This window comes from Calonectris borealis, chromosome 1 (genome assembly GCF_964195595.1).
Source record: "Calonectris borealis chromosome 1, bCalBor7.hap1.2, whole genome shotgun sequence".
Classification (NCBI taxonomy): Eukaryota; Metazoa; Chordata; class Aves; order Procellariiformes; family Procellariidae; genus Calonectris; species Calonectris borealis.
In genome coordinates, this window is record NC_134312.1 from 7,456,745 (window position 1) to 7,476,451 (window position 19,707).

Consider the following 19,707-nt stretch of genomic DNA (forward strand, 5'->3'; position numbering starts at 1 on the left):
GAAGGTATTGGCATGGAGCAATGGTTCAGGGCACAGAGGGACACGTTAGGGGTCCAGAAAGGATCTCCTTGCTACAGGAACACATAGCGGAGAGTATTTTTGCTCCTTGCCATTGTTGTTTGGGTGTCCATCAGGCAATAGCAACAGCATTTTTGGCACAGTTGGAAGTGCTGTTCATCATCTGTAATGTGCAATAGCAGCCCCAGCCCCGGGCATCAGCAAGCCCCCAGCCCCAGACATCCCCCCATCATGGGGATGGGGGACATCACTGCAGGTGTGGGTCAGCAACAGCCCTGGGGAGGGGAACCAGGGTCAGACACAGCCCAGGGCAGGGCCATGTCTGGTGCTAGAGCAGACACTCACCAGGCCCCAAGGTAGAAAACAGCATTTTCAGCTGGGGCTGAGTGGCTTAGTGGAAGTTAAATGAGTAGCGAGGCTAAAAATACCGGTGTTAATACAGCGATCCTGGTTGTTCTGCTCTTGCCCAGGCAGAGGAAGCATTGCCATAGAAGGGGCTGCAGGGTTGGGACTGTGTGTTTGATGAATGAAAATAGCTAGAAAAAGCCTCTAAAGAATAGATGGCTGCAACCAGATTAGGAAGTGTGTTTCTTTCCCCATAAATTTATATTCAGCTCTTGGGAATGTGTAGGGATATTTGACTTCTGTACCACATATAACACAGTCCTGAAAGCCTTCTCCTTTGCTCTTGGCTGGGTAAAAATACCCTTCCCACACTTTGGTTTTGTTAACTTTGCATTCAGGCATCCCTGGGCTGTTGAAAACTACATTGTAAATTAATTTTCACATAGGTATCAGGACATTCATGAACATGACTTTGGAGTGAAAAACTTTATTTTTAGCTTTAGTTTGGGTTTATGTTGGGATGCGCCTGGAATTTGGGAGAGTGAAGATGTGTGTTCAGAAATGAGTGAGTAGAAAATTTAATAAAAAAAAATAGAACATGACTTGTGCCGAAAAATGGCTTAGTAGAAAAATAGTCTGCAGGACCAGAATCTCCCTGGTATGTGCTGGTTACACAGAGACTGAGCTCATCCCACAGTTAACTCCTTGAGGTCCATGGGAAAAGCTGTGAAAATGCCAGAGAAGACTTTTTCTTACATACTTGCCTCTGTTTGTAGTGCAGTTCAAGTTTCTTTGGGGAGTCAAGGAGCAGAATTTGTGTGTGGTTGATGAAGCCACGCTACAGAAATTACCTCCTTTGATTTGGTTGGTCTTAGGTTGATTCGGTTGGTCTCCCATCTCAGTGATCTTCAGCGTGGACATGGTATATTTTTCAAACCATGAGTGTTCACTGTTTTTTTCCATGGTTTGGCTGGGGCAAAGTACACACAGAAAGCCAACTGTATCATAATTAAGATCATTAGCTACACACAGCCTGAACATGTGAAATCTGTTTCCTGACTATGTCTGTTGATTTAGTATGACAGAGCACCTGCTAATGCAGTGGAAAACTGCTCAACATGGAGGTCTCTGCAAATGGAAAAAATTAAGCTTTATCCCTCCATCAACTCTTTGTCTTCATTTTGTCAGTATTTTCGTGTTAGCAATTTTTTTTGATGAACGAGAACAGATTTGCTGTCACAGTGTATGTTGTTCATTGTATTTCAGAAATTAAGTGTTCATATTAAATTATAGTTCAAACAGATGAAGGAAAAAGTTATTTGGCCTTTATTTTGCTTTGGTCTGCAGGATAGCCTAGCCTCGCAGCCGTTGTTTTCTAATAGAAAATCCAGTCTGTTTGGGTATGAATGCCATTCGTATTCCAATGATAATCTTGAAATCCCAATCTTTAAATCTACATTAAAGAAAATAACTGGATGAGAAATAATTTAAACAAATTAAAACTAGAAAAGATTGACATCTCATAGAATGCTGCATGGTCCAGATGTGTGCAAAGGGATCAGGAGTCAGAACGTCTCAACCATCTTCTAGAATTTGCCATTATCTCAATGTGACACATCAAGTCATTTAACCTCTCTTTTTTTCTCTTACGTTGTTCCTAATTCATATAAAAGTGATCTAGATCATAAAATTATTCCATGCCTTAATTAGAAGTTTGAAAAGAGTCGATCCTCTAGAGTAAATGATAACATGGTCAAAACTTTCAAAAATAGGTTCAGTTGTCACATACGTATTTCAGCAGCTAACTAGGTGGTTTAATTTTGCAGAAGTTTCTCATTTACCCATTTCCACCACTGTCCAACTTCCTCAAAACTGTGATGCTTTTTTATTTGTTTGCTATAATCTCCAGGCAGGGTGAGGAAAGCTCCTGAAGGGGTTTGAGTCCCCTCTTCAGAGAGGTGAAGGCTGGGTCCCCAGGCACGTTGGAAAGGTTGCAATTACCTATTTCCCAGCTGAAGGGAAAGGGACATCCCAACCATTGCAGACACCTTTAAAATCATAACTTTTAATCAATTAACCTCTTCTCCGTATTTTTTTAAAAATTTGTATCAGAGTGTAAAAATATTTCCTGGGGGTAGGAGAATAAAACTCCCCCAAATATTTTCACAGAGTAAACACCTTCCTCAGTGTTACACAGAATACAAAATATCCCTGTTTGCTTGTGTCCTTCACAGAAATTGTGTTTTTCCATGCATGACATTTCAGATAAAAACTCATAATTCAAAATACAAGATTGACAAAGAGGTTTCTTAATCTCTTTCTGGCTCAGCGCTACGACCTTGGAGATATTGGCATATGGGTTGCAAATGGCAGGTCTTGGGAACATCACGTCATTACAGAGACCGTGCGGTACCTCCTAGGAGAGATGGGGTTTGAATCCCTGAGCTGCAGACGTGTAGCATTCTGGTTGTCCAACAGCTCCTGTATTGTATTTTTCCTTTCTATTGTGTAGCACTGCTTGATGATGCTTAATGGAAGCCATGTCCTTTTGACAGAAAGTCCTGTCACTTTGGTGGTGTAAAAGGCAACATTTTCCAAAACCAAACATCTTTATAGAACTTTATACATCATTAATTTTTAATCCTCAGTAAAGAATTGTAATAAATTCTTAGAGATAAATTGCTTCCTTCATTAATGTCTTGATATTAAAGGGCACATTAATTCTTTCACGAGAAAATCTTCTTTAGCAAGCCTGCCAGGTCAGTAGTTCTGGGGAACTTTTTTGAGGAGGTGGAGAATTTGCTGTAGGATATATTGCTGTCAGCAAGGAAATGAGCAGCCTTGTCTTTCTGACTTTCCCTCTGGTATTTATCTGTTCGTGCGTGAGTCAAGAGGGGCTTAGTGGGGGCTGGACTGGATCGTTAAGGGTGGATGAATTCAGCTGTGTGTTTGAAATGACGATAATTGCTTGCCCATCTATACACTATTATTTCTGACTCTCCCCTGACTCCAGCAGACTCCAGGAGTGTCTTTGCTGCCTTTTCCTTGTTGATGCTCCCTGTTACCATTTCTTTCTTCTTGTCCTATACCGTCTGTTCCTCTCAGTCTGTATTTAACTCTTTGATCCCTATCTGCATCCGTTCCCTCCCTTCTCTTTGTCTTTCTTTTGTCCATCGCCTTGTTGCTCCCCCCCCCCCGCCTTGCTCTGTGAACACAGGAGCGTATACAGCGCACAGGATAGCGCAGACCGCCTCGCATCTCCCTCCTGCCTTCCCGGCAGATCCATCCTAGCGCTCCCCCCCCGCGGTGCCCAGGGGCTTTTCCCAGCACCAGCAATTTCATGCCATGGCCTCATATAAAACTCGATGTAAAAAAAACCCGCCCTGTCAGTGCCAAGGGTTGACATGTGAGCGAACGCTTTAGCTGAGGTTCGGCTCATTTCATGCTTTAATGAGAAAGGTTGTTAAGGAGATATGGAATTGGGTTTTATGAGTACCTCAGAGCTCCCGAAAAAATTTCATTTACATTCACAGAGGCTGTTTCCAACCATTGAACCCCATGGCTGTCCTGGTAAGTGGGGAGAAAGAAATCCAGCAAAATGGTGAAGCCAGCTGAAATAGAGGCGTTTCCCAAAGCTGGCTTTATTGTGTAGAGGGATATAAAGGGATTTCGGTTATTTTGTTGTCTGAGAACAGCAATGAAATCCCGATCGGGATGGGAGCTCTCTGTGTTTTTACAGTATCATAAACATTGTGAGAGTTGTGTGATCAGTAAATGACTGGTATGAATATGCTGCTTTTAACAGCATTTAACTGAAGGCAAAAAGCTTGTTCAAGACACAGCCGGAGTGAAGTGCAGTGTTGAAAGATTAAGCAGAGGGGACTTAAGGGGTTCATGAAATATGTCTGGGAGCAGCCCTGTGAGTTTCTGAGCACCCTGGTCTGCAACCGAAGCTGATAAGTCCTAAGAAGTCTTAGGGCTTTCCAGTAAAAGGATTTTATTGCAGTTCTGGTCTGGTTGTCCCAAGTGTGAGGGTCAGGGTGAAAACCCCATTTGGTGAATCAAATGGTTAGGACTGTTGGTAATAGGAAAGCAAAGAGTAGGTCTTTAAAAACACTTTGGGTGTCTTGATTTCTTTATTGCGCAAGCCATTAGGACCAATCGTGTAGACTCTAAATTGGAGCCCGTAATGCTCTGACGTGCCGTGATAGATTATACACAAAGCAGAAAACAGTGAGTCGTTCCTGTACTTAGAGTGGCGTAAGTGTGGTCAGCGTAAACCACTGTCCAAATTGAGGCAAAACCTTCTTGGTTCAGAGGGTCGCTACCACGTGTAGACAGGCTGTCAAACATCCGCCGTAACAGTTTGCAAAAGTCTCTTTTAATCCGTTCCTAAACTTCCCATCTCCTTTTCCCTATCGCTGCTGGCTACAAAAGCCTTTCTGGGTAAACAGGCGCTTGCTTTCCAAAGCAGCAGCCTCTTCCTTTTGCTTATCCACCTATCCACGGGCTTAATGATTCATTCGGTTGTTTTGCAACTCAGGAACCGTTGGTGAGGTCACAGCCGCTTGGTTGTGTCATCGAAGTGCATGACTTAAAAAGGAAGAGTCTGCCCAGGAAAGGAAACGCTTCTGTTTATCCGCAAACATCTAGATAAGCAGCAGTTGTGGAGAATGAATGTCAGAGCAAGTTGGTGGTAGCCAAATGAGGCTGTGATCAAACATTAACGTTTTAAGACCGGGCTGGAGCATGGTTGGGTTTGCTCAGCCTGCTGCCGAGCTCTTTTCACAGAGAGCTATGTAGAAGAGCAGAATAATCTACTGATGGGGAGAAAAAGATGAAGGAAAGTGTCCTGACTCTTTTTATTTTGCATAAATAAAATATGATCCTTCAGCTGGTGAATCCTTCAGTTGTGATCTGGTTAGACAAGTCCTTGGCTCTGATGTCTGTTGGACAAAGTGGGTGCTTCAGGAGGAGATTTTGGTGAATATGAGCAAAGATTTGCTGTTCCTCATCAGGCCAATGTTGTCTTGCCCAGTACCTCGCTGCTAAACCAGTAACGAGCACTGGAACATGAGCAGCCCCAGTGTGCCAGAGCAAAGGTCCATCCAGACCAACAGCGTCTGAATGATGCTCAAATGCTCAGAAAACATTGTAAGAACAGAAAAAAAAGTGTATATAGCACTGACTGTAACATTTTCCTGGCTTCTCCCCAGTAAGGTCCAGATGCTTTGGAGGAAGCGATGAGAGTGCAAGAAGCAATACGCTGTTACGGAATAACCTAATGAAGGAGAGGCACTGCCCACTCTGGGCAATTAGTGACTGGCTGCTGTGATGAAGTTTCTTTATTTGTGTAATCCTCTCTGGGGTAACCGTAGGGAGGCTGCTATTAAGGCCGACATTTGGACTTGTGATTTAATCCGATTCTTTGGCTTTAGCGATTACACACACAGCAGTTTATGTTGTGGAATAACTCTGTGTGCATAGAGAAATTCTGACGCTGCTTCTCTGTCTGAGTCAGGGTTGAGCCAACGGTGAGGAGATGCTCTGGGCTGCCAGGGAGGACTGAAGCGGGGGCCCTGACCTCTTGTGGTCACGGAGGAGCTGGGAGCTCTGGTGCATCATTTAGTCCTAGGGACTTTGTGCTGCTCTGTGAATTAGACATGCTAAAACTTCAGGAAGGGGTAAAGTGCATCATCCATCAAATCAGCAGCCGGACAACAGTCCATGCCCGTGTGTGGAAATGGTACTTTCTGATTTTCAAGCTTTGCTCATACTTCTGCTGGACTATGGTTCTTTATTAAATTCTTGCATTTGGTGGGCCTCTAACGTATCGTGTCAGTGTGAATGTCTGCCTGTGTTTGTAAAGGCAAAGAAAAATGCTCATAATGCCGTTGCTGTGATTAACACGAGCAGCTATCAAAAGTCACTAGAAGAACTAGATTCGATGGTTATGTTTCAGTTAAGAGCTGCCGAAGAAAAGGCACCACTTAAACCCGGGGTTTTTCTTTTCTTCTTTCAGGGGTGCGTTCTCCGAAGTTGTTTTGGCTGAAGAGAGAGCGAGTGGGAAACTCTTTGCAGTCAAGTGCATTCCCAAGAAGGCACTGAAGGGAAAGGAAAGCAGCATAGAGAATGAAATTGCCGTTCTGAGAAAGTAAGTATCAGACTTTCATTTCTGCTTCTTCGCTTCAATTAGACTCCTGCTTTTAAGGAGCAGGAACAGTGGTTGATGAGTGTGACTGACAGGTTGTTCAGCCCATCACAGGCAGACAAGATCAACTGAGTTTAAATGATGCTGAAATCACTTTGAGAAATGCTCTGGTTTTCTTTCATATTAATACAGCCAGATGACTGGAGAGTGGGAAAGGAGTGGAGTTAGGCTGGAGTAAAGCCTATGATGCCTTAAAAAGACCTTATCCACTAATAATGTCAGCAGTTGGGTCATTGGCTTTGGGGAGAGCAGGGTTATTATTTCCAAGTGCTTAAAACAGTCTGTATACTAATCGCTCTAAAACTATGGCATGCTATGGATTGTTACAGGAGATGGTGGTAACCTGTACCACGGAGAGGTATCTCTGCCACTTCTGGAAGTGACTTTGCAGAGCAACTTCTATTTTATCAGGGTTGTCCACGGTGTGTATTTTTTCCTGACCGTGGCTGCAATACATGGATAAGAAAAAGTCAGCTCACGACTGCTATGAATTCAGTGTAGTCATTAGAGGCTTGATCTTTACCTCTTCCCCATCTTATGCTGTGAAGGTGGGATTCATCTTACCTGACTGGAGACACTTGGATCTGAACTCGTCACCCTTGACTTTCTTTCTACGAAATGGAAAGAGATTGGTCACTTTAGAATTGGTCCATGTAACTTGTTTTAAACTTCTAACAGTACCTTCTCTTCTCATTGAATTAAAGGTAGTACAATTATATAGAAATCTATGTCGGACTGGGGCACTCTGGTCCTGCTGCACTGCTCTCCCTAGTGGGACTTCTTGCCCCAGCTCTTGGTCATGTAGAAGCTGATGGCTGATCATCTGGGCAAAACTGATCCTAAATCTTTAAAACTAACTAGATACTTCTGAACTAAATGCTCAGACAGCCTAAGTCAAAGGAGCAGGTTCAAGGACAAACTCAGCCATCGCAGTAGGCACAGGGGATCCTTTTCGGTGGTGAGACATAAGTGGGGCTCCAAACAGCTACAAGCATTTGTTGCAGTTGCCTTCCTATTGCTGGACCCATATCAGGTCAGTACAATGTAAACCCGATGATAAATGCAGCATGTTGGCTTGCTGTGTAGTATATGAGCCGGCAGTGTGCCCAGGTGGCCAAGAAGGCCAACGGCATCCTGGCCTGTATCAGAAATAGTGTGGCCAGCAGGACTAGGGAGGTGATCGTGCCCCTGTACTCGGCACTGGTGAGGCCGCACCTCGAATCCTGTGTTCAGTTTTGGGCCCCTCACTACAAGAAGGACATGGAGGTGCTGGAGCGTGTCCAGAGAAGGGCAACGAAGCTGGTGAAGGGCCTGGAGCACAAGTCTGATGGGGAGCGGCTGAGGGAACTGGGACTGTTTAGTCTGGAGAAGAGGAGGTTGAGGGGAGACCTCATCGCGCTCTACAACTACCTGAAAGGAGGTTGTAGCGAGGTGGGTGTTGGTCTTTTCTGCCAAGTAACAAGCAATAGAACGAGAGGAAATGGCCTCAAGTTGCGCCAAGGGAGGTTTAGATTGGACGTTAGGAAAAATTTCTTCACTGAGAGGGTTGTCAAGCCTTGGAACAGGCTGCCCAGGGAAGTGGTTGAGTCACCATCCCTGGAAGTATTTAAAAGACGTGTAGATGGGGCGCTTAGGGACATGGTGTAGTGGGCATGGTGGTGTTGGGTTGACGGTTGGACTTGATGATCTTAGAGGTCTTTTCCACCTTAATGATTCTATGATTCTATGATTATTGAGAACCTGTCATAAAGCTCAACCATTTCCAGCTCCATAACCAGGCAATAATGGCCAATAACGGGCAGCTTGAAACAGTCTTTGTCTATATGGGTTTGTCCCCTGATACTCATGTGTGAGTATAAGAACTGCAATATTGGCATGCAGTAAGGATTGCCTTGCATCAGTCTTGACCCTAAGCTAGTATAGCAGAGAAATCATTGAGGTTATTTCTTGCTTCTCTGTTGTGAAACGTTTCTGTTCTCTGCAAACAATTTCCTGAGAAACCAGGAGGCAGGACCTGGGCTCTGCTATTCCAGCTGCAAGGGCAGGAAAGTGGGTGGGTGGAAAATTCCTTAATTTCATACAATTAGATCTACTCGGTCTCTTGTCCTATGCACGTTAGGACCTTAAGAGAGATTTTTCCTTTTTTATCTCCTGATGTCTTCTACTTAGCTGTTGCTAATACAAACTTTGCATGTCATTGTGTTTATTCTGAAAACAGACATCTTTACTAGCAGACACAGAATTGAATTTATATGTGCCACCAAGGAAACGCTTAGAAAATAACAAACTGGATCTGCCTACAGTTGAGGAGAGGGGATATCAACCTGTTTCTCTGTTCAATGAATTCTCTGCTTCAAAAGCTGTCAGTAAAAATAGATTTCAGAGAGGTGGAGTGGATCCTGAGCAGCTGTTGTTAAGCTCCAAAGGTGTCCTGCTTTTGTTTCTGGTAGCTTAATAGTGAGTGGGGTTGGCTAGTTTGTGTGTTGGCTAATTAATGGGTAGGATGCCAGAGCCCTGGGCTGCCCTGCGTGGCTGTGAGGTGCCGCAGCCTCAATAAGCCATGCACCAAACTGCCACTTCTGAAGGGGATGTGCACAGAGGATGCCTGGCAGGAGGAGTTGGTCGCTGTTCCCTGAGAGGGAGGAGTAAAGCCACAGAGGATGGATGCAAAGCAAATATAAATATGCACGTGTGTTGATCCTGGTCTCCCTTTCTGGTTTTGCATTATGTCTTTGGGGGTGCTTAAACTCCGACAGGGATGAAAGTCCCGAAGAACACCCTGCCCAGCTGAAATGCAAGCAAACTCCTTGTGATCCTTTAGAGAAGGGTCTGTTGTCTGACACTAGACTTTTTCCTGCTATATTCAAATATCAGATTTTTGCCTTCCTGCTGATGAGGTATTTGCTTTCTGGCAGACATCTGCCAAGTACAACTCTTCTTGAGTTCCCCTTGAGTTGTTGTCTGTCAAACAGGGGTCTACTGTGGAGTCTGAATATCCTCCCCGCAGCCTCTGCCAGCTTCCAGATGAGCTGCTCATACCCCTGTGTGTAGTGAGCAGGTTTTTAGGGACAGCCAGGGATTGTGCTGGCCCTGTCCAGAACGGGTACACACAAGGATCACAAATACTTTGTACCCTCAGGCTGCCCTGGAGGAGTTTGTCACCCTGTCCATCCTGCCAAATCATCCAGATCTGGCAGAATCAGTATGGAAAAGGGTTTGGATAATGTGTGTGTCGTGGTTTAACCTGGCAGGCAGTCAAGTACCACGCAGCCGCTCGCTCACTCCCCCCACCCCCAGCGGGACGGGGAGAGAATCGGAAGGGTAAGAGTGAGAAAAACTCGTGGGTTGAGATAAAGACAGTTTAATAGAACAGAAAAGGGAAAATAATAATGATAATGATAAAATATACAAAATGAGTGATGCACAATGCAGTTGCTCACCACCCGCGCTGACCGATAACCAAGTAGCGATCGCTACTTGCTGGAACACGCCTACCATTCATATACTGAGCATGACGTCACATGGTATGGAATACCCCGTTGGCCAGCTGGGCTGGCTGTCCTGGCTGTGCTCTCTCCCAATGGTTGTTTTGTTTTGTTTGTTTGGTTGTTTTTTTTTTTTCTTGAGCTGAATGTCCTTGACTAACAGGGTACTTAGCAACAACTGAAAACATTAGTGTGTTATCAACATTCTTCCCATACTAAATCCAAAACACAGCACTAGGAAGAAATTTAACTATCTCAGCCAAAACCAGGACAGTGTGTTGAAGTTGCATTTTAAATAATGTTTTTTTAATTCAGGATTAAAAGTCTGTGCATGGAGTACTATAGGAAGCAGAACCTGGTGGTGAAAGCATGAATCGAGTGACCAAAACCCTTGGGACCCCTCTCACTTCTGCTACTGACTTCCCCTGTGACCTTGAGTATCTTCTGTCTCAATATTTATTGTCTGTGAAAGAGCCTTTATACAAAAGACTTTCGAATAAAAAGTTTTGCCTGCAGTTTGTTTTGCAGTCCTTTCTCGTGGCAGCAGACCCAGGGGAGGGGGTCCGAGAAGGGAGGTTTCTGGGCTCGGCTTTTCATGTGAAACGATTGCAGCATCCTGTCAGTCCTTCTGGGTGTCTCAACTAAAAAGTTGCTGGAAGTATTAGTGAAATGTTCTGTGTTGGGGAAGGTCAGCGGTCCCCATGTGAAGTACATGGAAGGTAGGAGATTTTATCTTTCTGTCTGCGGGCTCGGATGCTCTCGCTGCCAAACCAAAATGACACATTTTAGAAGCGATGTTCTGCTAACAGAGGAGCGAGCTGCCAGCCAACTGATCTGCATGTTTGTGTGAGTGCCAGAGTGAATCATGCAAACTCCAGCATTTTATTTTTCCAGCCATGGCCAACAAATCTGTTCTTAAAAAAGAAAAAAGGCGGAAGAGCCGTTAAGTCAATATTTACGCCTAGCAACCTTAACAGGGTTCTTCCAATATGGACTCTTTTGTGTCCCGTGGAAATCCATGGCAACATTCCCTGAAGACTCGGATGGGTGGGGACGGAGTGGGAAGGAGCTCGCTGTCGAGTGCAGTGCTGGGAGAGACGAAGTCTGCAGTTAATCTGGGAGCCTGAGCCCGACAAAGCGTTTAAGCATGTGCCTGATTTTAGACGGTAATTCGTACCAGTGAAATCAGCGTGTAGGTTGAGCTCACCTTGCTGAGGGTGCCGAGGGTGCTAAAGGGGTGTTCAGAGCAGGGTGACAGTCACCTGTGTTTGGTACCGCAGCAGGAGGGGAGTTTTCTTAATGTCTTCGATTCGTGCCCAGCTGATGGGCTGGTGCACAAGGATTGCTGTTTCTTCTAATTGTGTGCTGGCTGCCTGTAGCTGGACACAGGGCAAAATATTACATCTCATCACAAAATCAGGTGAGAAGCTGGCCTGCATCATTTTTAGGCTTTAAAATTTATTTCTTTTGCAAAGGAAAACGTGCTATGGTTTAGAATCCGTTTAAGGAAAACTGGATCTCTAAGACAGGACTATCACAGCTCTGTTAACTAACGGGCTGTGGAGACCGACGGCACACGGTCGCCTTCGTGTGACACAAACTTTTCCTGACCTGAGATGTTGGAAGCTTCATAACCTGCTCTGAAAGCAACTGTTTTCTGGTTTCGAGCAGAAAGGTAAATGCAGTCCTTTCCATTGTTTGCTGTAGAATAGAGGAAATTTCTTCCACTTATGGTAATTGTGCAGGTGTGAACACGCAGAAAGATGAGTCGTCTGTTAGACGGGTTCCTGAAGGCAGTAGGAGGTGCAAAGAGTTGGAGTGCAGAGAAGCAGCGGTCTGAGGTTCTAGTTAAATAGGAAAAAACCCAACCTTGTAAGAGCCAGACAGTGAAAAATATGCCTGATTTTTTTTTCTTGGCTACACCACTATTTATCACAAGAAACTTTCTAGCTGCCCGGGTAATACCTGCACAATCATACAGATTCAGTGCTGAGTCAGAGCAAAGCAAGAGGAGCAACAATAAGCTGTGTGTAGCCCTGCACCCAGGTGTATTGATCACTTAATAGCAGTAATGTGCACAACTAAGTGTCTTGTTAAGCAAATACTGTTTAGCTAGCAAATCATACTCTGCTTTAGCTAGTTTCTGCTGAACAGGGATTTTAAAAATCATTTCTAAACTATTTAAGTATCTGCTACTCTCACCCCCTCCCCTTTACTCTCCTAGATCCTCTGGGAGAGGCACCATTAAATTCCTTATTACAAATCAGAGCCATGCCTAATTGCAGACTGAAGCCATTTTTCCTGTTAAACAGCATGATCGAACTGTTTCTAGTAGGTCAGCTAAAATTCTGCCGGTGCGTTCCATTCCCATTTCCTCGGAAAACGGGGGGCCTTGGTGTTCAGGCAGTGATTCATGCCCAGGCAGCTGCCTCGCTCCTTATATGCCTACACCTACAGCCAGGAGCTGCTGCTATAATAAGGAGCGGGGAGAGAGGCAGGGAGGCATCCTCCTGCAAAGTCTGGGAGGTCAGGGCTGTACCCATCTCAAAACTAAACAAAAACCAGCAATGAAACGTTTTCCCAAAGTGGGTGAAAGTCTGGCTGTTCCTGCTCTCCCATAAATCAGATGATGGTCAACGGGGCCCCTTGCTCCAGCCCAGGCAGCAGCACCATTCCTGACGTTAAAGAGGCCACCCTTGATAATAAATGTGGAAAAACCACCCCTTCCCAACATTTACATGAAGACTAAAAGGGTAATTTTTAAAATTGTACCTTTTTCTTCTTTTCGGTAGCCCATTGACAAACTCGCCCTAAAACCTCTTTGTCCCAGATTCTTGTCTCTGTAAGGGCTTATCCCTCCGGAGCTAACCCCATAGCCTCTAGGAAGATGAATCCAAATTTAGTTTTGAAACACATTAGTTACCTCTTATTAAACTCTTCTAAGCAATTTAACTCGGAATCAAAGGCTACATTAATTCTGAACAAAATTGGCCATGCAGAAGTTTAATGTGCCCTAACATAAATTCGGGCATTTAATTAATTCAGAAGAATGTTCCTGAGTGACTTTGTGGGACAGACCCATCTATTCAGGCCATGGCTGGGTCAAAAAATACAGCCCTTGCAGGCCTGAATGGTCCCATACTCCAGTTTCCCAGTCCAGAGGCTCTGCTGGTGCCCACTATTGCTCTCCTAAGGGAATTATTTTTCTTGCGAGGTCACACAACTGGAGTACGGGGCCAGCCGAATTGAAGAGGGGACACTCTGATCCCGTGTTGATAAGTGCTAACATGGTAGTTATGGAAGTCATGGTAATTAGATTGTGTAGCTGGTGTACAGAAAGCTGGGGTTTAAGGGGTTAATGACTAATTACCCCTTTATGCCCCAGCAGTAATAGCTCTTTTTCCTGTAAAGAAATGAATGGAATGGTTAAGAAAGGAAAAAATAAAAAAAGCACTTGGCGTCTTTGTCTGTCAGGTAACATTATTTCTCTGAAGCTTTTCTTACCCTATAGACAAAACAGGCTTGCTGCTTTTTTTTTTTTTCCCCCCTTTTTTTTCCCCTCTGTGAATAATGGTGAGAAGATAGGCTGCCTCAGCAAGAATTGAAGAGACAGCTGGTTGTTATATTAAGTAATCACTTTCAGAGAAAGCTTTTATGTAGATTTACTTGTTAAAACCTGGCTTGCTCATGCCGTTGCAGTTGCGCTGGGGTGACAGCGCATGACCGTGCTCAAAGCTCTGCCAACTCCAAATCCAGGGCATCCCGAAAGCCGGCTCCCCCCGCGGGGCCCCGAGGATGGGTCGGGGTGCCCAGGCATGCGGCTACTGGTCAGGGGCTGGTACCCAGTGGTGCTATTAATGATGTTGATGTCAGTGGTGGAAGAATAGGGTCCCTCTAAGAATATAGTTGTTGGCATCTCGCATGGATAGACTTCATCATTGCCCCCACGCATCTGCTGGGGTGACCTGGGTGCCGGGTGCCCACCCTTGGAGCCACCCTTACTGCTGGGCTCTACTGCAGGCATCCCTGCTAGGGAGGCAGGTTAGGTGTGGAAAGGAGCCAGGATCTGCAAAACGCTGCAGGGTAGGGGGGCAGTTGGGCATGCCTGGAGGCTGACATCAGCTTTAGATCATGAGCTCATCTCCTGAATCAAGGAGATGCAGCCTGGATGAATTGCCCTTCTCGGGTTTCAGGCAAAAGTGAATCTGACCCTATATATGTGGGTATGGCACAGGACAGCTCTGCCTTGGCACTAGTAGTTGACTTCTTGTGAAGCAATTCATTTTGCTGCAAAGAATTCATGCGAGTGAAAAAAAAAATGTGAAACCTGAAAGAAAGCTGACACCATTTTTGATCACTGAGATGCTGGAAACTTTGCAGGGGAAGACTTTGCAGCCAGGACTGCCAGGATTGTATTTCGTGCTAGATTAGATGTAAGCAGATGGAGGGAAGCAGATCAAGGCATCTTAAAAATCCTAAAATACATTAAATGAGAGAGAAAAATCCCCTCTGAATTAGTAAACACAAACAAAATCTCTTGTATCTTCTCTGGTCTTACACAGTTTCATTTACATGCAGTGTGCTCCATAATAGCTTTAGCCATGGCGTGTGGCATTTCTGTGTTTCAGCCTGCCTTCGCGCTGTGCGTACGCAGACGGTTGCGTTCCTTCAAGTAGGTTATAGTGTGATAAGTCATTTCACTGTAATTGCTGGGTGACAATGCAGTTGTCCTCTCTTCTGGGTGGTGATGGTTTACCAACTCTCCCTTGCATAACTGTTCTTCTTCAAGGTCACCCCATACCCTGAGTCAACTCAAAAAATGGCCTGTGGGTGCTGGGAGAAGGGTGCAGGTCAGAGGGTACGTCATCATTCAGAGCTCCGGCTTGGAAAATAATTCAGTGCATTATGGAAGAAACAGCTGCTTTCTGAAATAGTTGCTCTAAGGTGCTTTCAAATTCGCAGAACGGGTTTTTCAGCCTTAGCTGGAGTCTGCTTCTGCACCAGATGTGTGTTTTATGTGGACCCCGTCCTGTGCATAGCTGGAATAACAAAGCCGGGGTCCTTTCTGAGAATATGTATCCTATTTTCCAGTATTTATTACTCAGGAAGATGGTTACAATTGTGTTTCAGTGGTACAAGTATCTGATTATATGCGCCGTTGTCTGTTAACTAAAAGGAAAGAATTGTTAAGGTGCATAAAGAGTCTTTAATAAGATCTAACAGTTTGATAAATGACTCAGCTTTTGTATCTTTTATGCATAAGGTCTGTTTTTGTTACATCCCCATGTTTAAAGCTGAGAGTTACCTAATTTACAAGCCCATGCCTTCGGTTTGGGATTACGGAGCTCACAGAAGCTAAGGTGGGTTAGTCTTTGCATGGGAGGACATGCAGATGAGAGACTATCCCAAACCCCCGTAGATGTGGGGAGTTAAAAATTGCAACAGCTCTGTTTGAAGCCGCGCTACAACGTAGTATTTAGAGGATGCAGGGTTTTGGGTGGTGCAGTAGCAGTAGGGAAAGCATTTTCACAAGTGCTTGCAGCCCAGATCTTCAAGGATGTGTTGGTGCCTAAAGGCTGGTGCAGATGTAGTCCTAGGTTGCTTCGTTAGGCAAAATACTCCCTCTTCTGTTTTTTCTCCCAAGATTCTTCATAGGTAATCTGGAATATCTTGTACAAAACTAAGTTTTTTTCTATGAAAGTAATTTCTTCATTTGGAAAAAGTATAAAAGGCTGTTTAAAGATCTCATGGCATTAGCAAAGTGAAGATGTCATTGTCAAAATATTATCGATATATTGCATTTTGCCTGTCTTCTCTACCTTAATCTTGAAATACTAACTGGAGGAATTCAGTGTTTTGTATTAAGTTATTGTGATGTACTGTTGGGAGTCGGTTAGTTTCTAACCACAAGATCACCATATTTTGACGACTGGTAAGTTATTTACATGCACAGTCCATGCTCATCAATGGATATTCTTTTATCTTACTTTCCTGCTATTAAAATCCATGGCATTAACTCATAAAACACTGGAGTTCCTGAGTGGTGAATTAGAGTTATAATTTGTGAAGCACAGCATAGAGGAAAACAAGTAAATGCAAGGTAGGGTTCATCTGGTCAGCTGGAAGCATCCTCAAGGTACGCAGCTGCATCTTGAGCTCAAATCTCACTTGCTGTGGAAATCATCAAATATGCATTTCTAAGTGGATCAGAATGTACAGGGAGGAAGAAGAAGTATTCAAAAAATGTCAGTTCAAGAAGGTAGAAACACAAATCTTATCAGAAATGACAGTTTTTGTGAGCACACCTTGTCCAAAGCAGTTGTTTGCTCTTAGCTGCACGTGGAAATGCTTTGTGAGTACTAGTTGATGTATTTTTGGCCTCCATTATATGAAATTAGACCAGTAATGTTATCGGTGGGCCAGTTTTTGTGATGTGTAACCTCGGTGTGAATTTAAAACAACTCCGTTGGCAACTTCTACCTCCTGTTTTCATTTATAGAAGATGAATCACAATTACATTTTGTATCTTATTAAGGTCATGATTCTAGGTGTCTTGAACCAGAGTTTGGCAGAGGGGGGCTGGCTCCGACCATAAGAAAATGGGAAAATATTTGCACTCCATCCCACTTTCAATTGCGCCAGGTTAAACCTAACAGCAACCTCTGTGTTTGGAATATATCCAATATATCTTGAATTGACAGCTGCATAAATTAATTGGTATTTGGCCGACTAAGTCAGTTGTCATCTCTAATACATATTGATTCCCTCTTATAATGCTTACTCATACAACACTTTGGTTGTGCTCAGTAGGAGTTTTGAAGAAAAATAAAAAGTAGGGAAAAAAATCTGTAGGTACGGACTTTGTCTTTTAATAAAGAAAGAAGTACAAGACACTCATTTAGTCTGTGGGCTGCCCTAGTGCTCAGTTTTACCAAGGAAATGGTGCTGACAATTTTTTTTCCAAATTAGACACTGATTTTTTTTTAAAAAATTGGAAATTCTGATTTTTTAATTGTGCCTTATATTCATAAGACATTGGCTTAATCAGAATAGATTGGTTTTTTTCTGAATTAAGAGTGGCCATACATTTGTGCTTCTGCAACTATAGGACTTTAAATTATTAATCAAATCAGTTTTCAAAGTAAAGCTTAATATTTTCCTTGATTGCATCCATGTTTCTGGCTATCAGAGACATCTGGCTATATTGCCCAGTTCTTAAACCTCTATAAGTGCAGAAATCTCTGGGCTAGTTTTAATGCTGACAATTTGTATTAGTAAGTGGACTATGAAATCATTTCCCTAAGGATATGTGACAGCTAGCTTTTACTTTGCCAGATATTGTATCAAATTAAAATTATGGAGCATTACATTGAACAGGGATGTTATTGCCTCCTTTACTTCCCCATTAAATTTTTTTTCCAGGAGAGTAGACATCGGTGAATTCAAGCTTTCTTAGAGAAAATATGCTTTTTTTTGAAGGCATTTAAAAATATAAGTAGCAGAATTGATTTCTTTTTCTTGAAAGTTTGTTCAATAACTTTGAGAAGAGATATTAGTAGGAAGCATTAGCAAATAATCTAATATATATTATAGCTCCATACTGAATCAAAACCAACTGAAAAATGCGTAGCAGTGAAGTGTGCCAGATATGTTTTTGCACACCAGCACTGACTCCTTCTGAGATTAGTCCAAAATTTCTATATATAATCTGTTTGGTTCCCATCAAATAGTATAACAGCCTGCTTCAAATATCTTCATACCTTTGTGATATCTCCTGTCTTGACTGACGCACCAGGGATTAAACCGGGACCTTTTTGGACTTGCACATATATATCTTTACAGCCTCAGCTAAGCAGCCGTTCCCTGCGGGCAACTGGAATGGATTCAGACCTTGGTGGACCGGGCACCGAGCACAATAGTTAACTCATGACGAAATGCTTGTTTGAAAAATACACATTAGCGTGGGGTTGTTTTTCAGCTGTTTAAGACTTTTTTTCCCCTCCACCAAGAGCAGAAGAGTCCACATGCAGCAGCAGTATTTGGCATAATACATTTTGTCAAGAAGCATCTCTCCAGAGCAAAGCAACCTGGTCACTCCTGTGTCTGCTGTAAACTTGGCGATTAGAACAGAAAACAGCGACTGTTCACAACTTTGCTCTTAAAAAGGATAATAGGGGTTTTCTAACTGAAACCAAAGAGGAAGGAGCTTTTTCATTATTTTTTAAATGCTCTCTTATGTGAGTCACAACAAATATGTGGATATGGCACGATCTACAAAGATGTAGCTTTTATTGGCATTTATATATAGAAATGCCAGTTCTTCCCTTTCAAGAGATGAAATGTTACTGTAATAGCGATGGCTGTCTGCTTTTATATTTACTACAAGTGGGTTGGTGGGAGGGAAGTTGAAAACTTTGGTGAAGTTTGCAACTTTTCCTTCTGTGTTTTTTGGGCACGTGAGAAAATTGCCGTTGAGTGGAGCTGCTGCGTGTCCCGCAGTGTTTATGTCTTGAAGGCATCGTCCTTGCCATTTATGGTGTACAAAACACGCATCCAAACCATGTGGAATCAGCATGGGTAAACGAGCGCTCGTCGTTAACAAATAGACGTGGGTAATATGATCTAATGCTATTCTGGTCAATAGGAAAATTCAAAGTCGTTGAACTTGGTTACATGACTCTTCGAGGCTCCCTTGAGAATCTCAGCCCAAAGCAAAAGTGGAAAGAAAGCCTAAGCTGAGGTCGCCCATGAGGGTTGCGGGGCTTTGCCTTGTGCGGTCACGCAGTGTGGACTCAGGGCTTTATACATAGCAGACGAGCTGCACAGCCTCCTTTCCCGGTTTCCAGTGCCTCCCGAATTGCTATATCAAAAAAAAAAAGGCCATAGCCCAAAGCCAAGGCTTTACTCTTCCAAAGGTAGTTACTCCATCTTCGTGCCCTAATAACTCAGGCACAGGATCCTGACTTTCCTGTAGGGATAGCTCTCTGCTGTCTCTGGATGATGGGTGGGAAGAGTGGGTGTTTTATGGTGTGGCTGCTGATTTAGGCTGCCGTGGGTGAGGCCAGAATTCACCCTGCAGAGAGGGAATCTGCCAGGGAGTGGCCGTGTCCCCTCTCCTCCTTCCGTGTAGCTGTAGAGCTGCAAAAAGGGAACCCAAAAGGCCACTTCTGTGAGAGGTTGGGGAACGTGGTCTGCATCTTACAAAGTGAGGTCTTCTCCTCCTAGGTCTTGCTGCTGGCCTTCAGTTGGTTTTCCTTCTAGAAGTTGAAAGACCAGGCACAGAGTTCACCACCAAACTTCACCCCAAAAGGATGGGGTTGGCACATAGAGATTTTCTCCCCTCTTAGCTCTGATTTACTATTAGGGCCCTGAATTGCTGACTTGGTTTAAAATTCCTTCTTTCATTAGCAGCATATGTTTCTGATTTTCTTTCTTATGATGACATAGTTTGCACTCTTACCCGAGAGCTGTTTTCTTAATAGGACCAACTATATTTGGAATCGCTCTGAATTGCTTTTGAAATGGAAGATTGATGTCAGTATTTCTGGCAATTTTTCACTGTTTTTCTTTCCCCGTACTTGAGTGTGAAATAACTATTTAAGCTGGGAACACCTATACCACTTTATTTTAACATAATTTGATTTGTTT

The 19,707-nt window shown here is 43.7% G+C and overlaps 1 protein-coding gene across 2 annotated transcripts in view; it reads left to right on the top strand.

The window, feature by feature from the left end:
* The window catches only part of CAMK1D (calcium/calmodulin dependent protein kinase ID), a 230,412-nt gene that overhangs the window by 92,897 nt on the left and 117,808 nt on the right, over positions 1-19,707 (top strand). For both annotated transcript variants that reach the window (XM_075143627.1, XM_075143634.1), the window contains exon 2: positions 6,386-6,517. In XM_075143627.1, the coding sequence (XP_074999728.1) occupies positions 6,386-6,517 (132 nt within the window). The remainder of the gene's footprint in view (positions 1-6,385; positions 6,518-19,707) is intronic.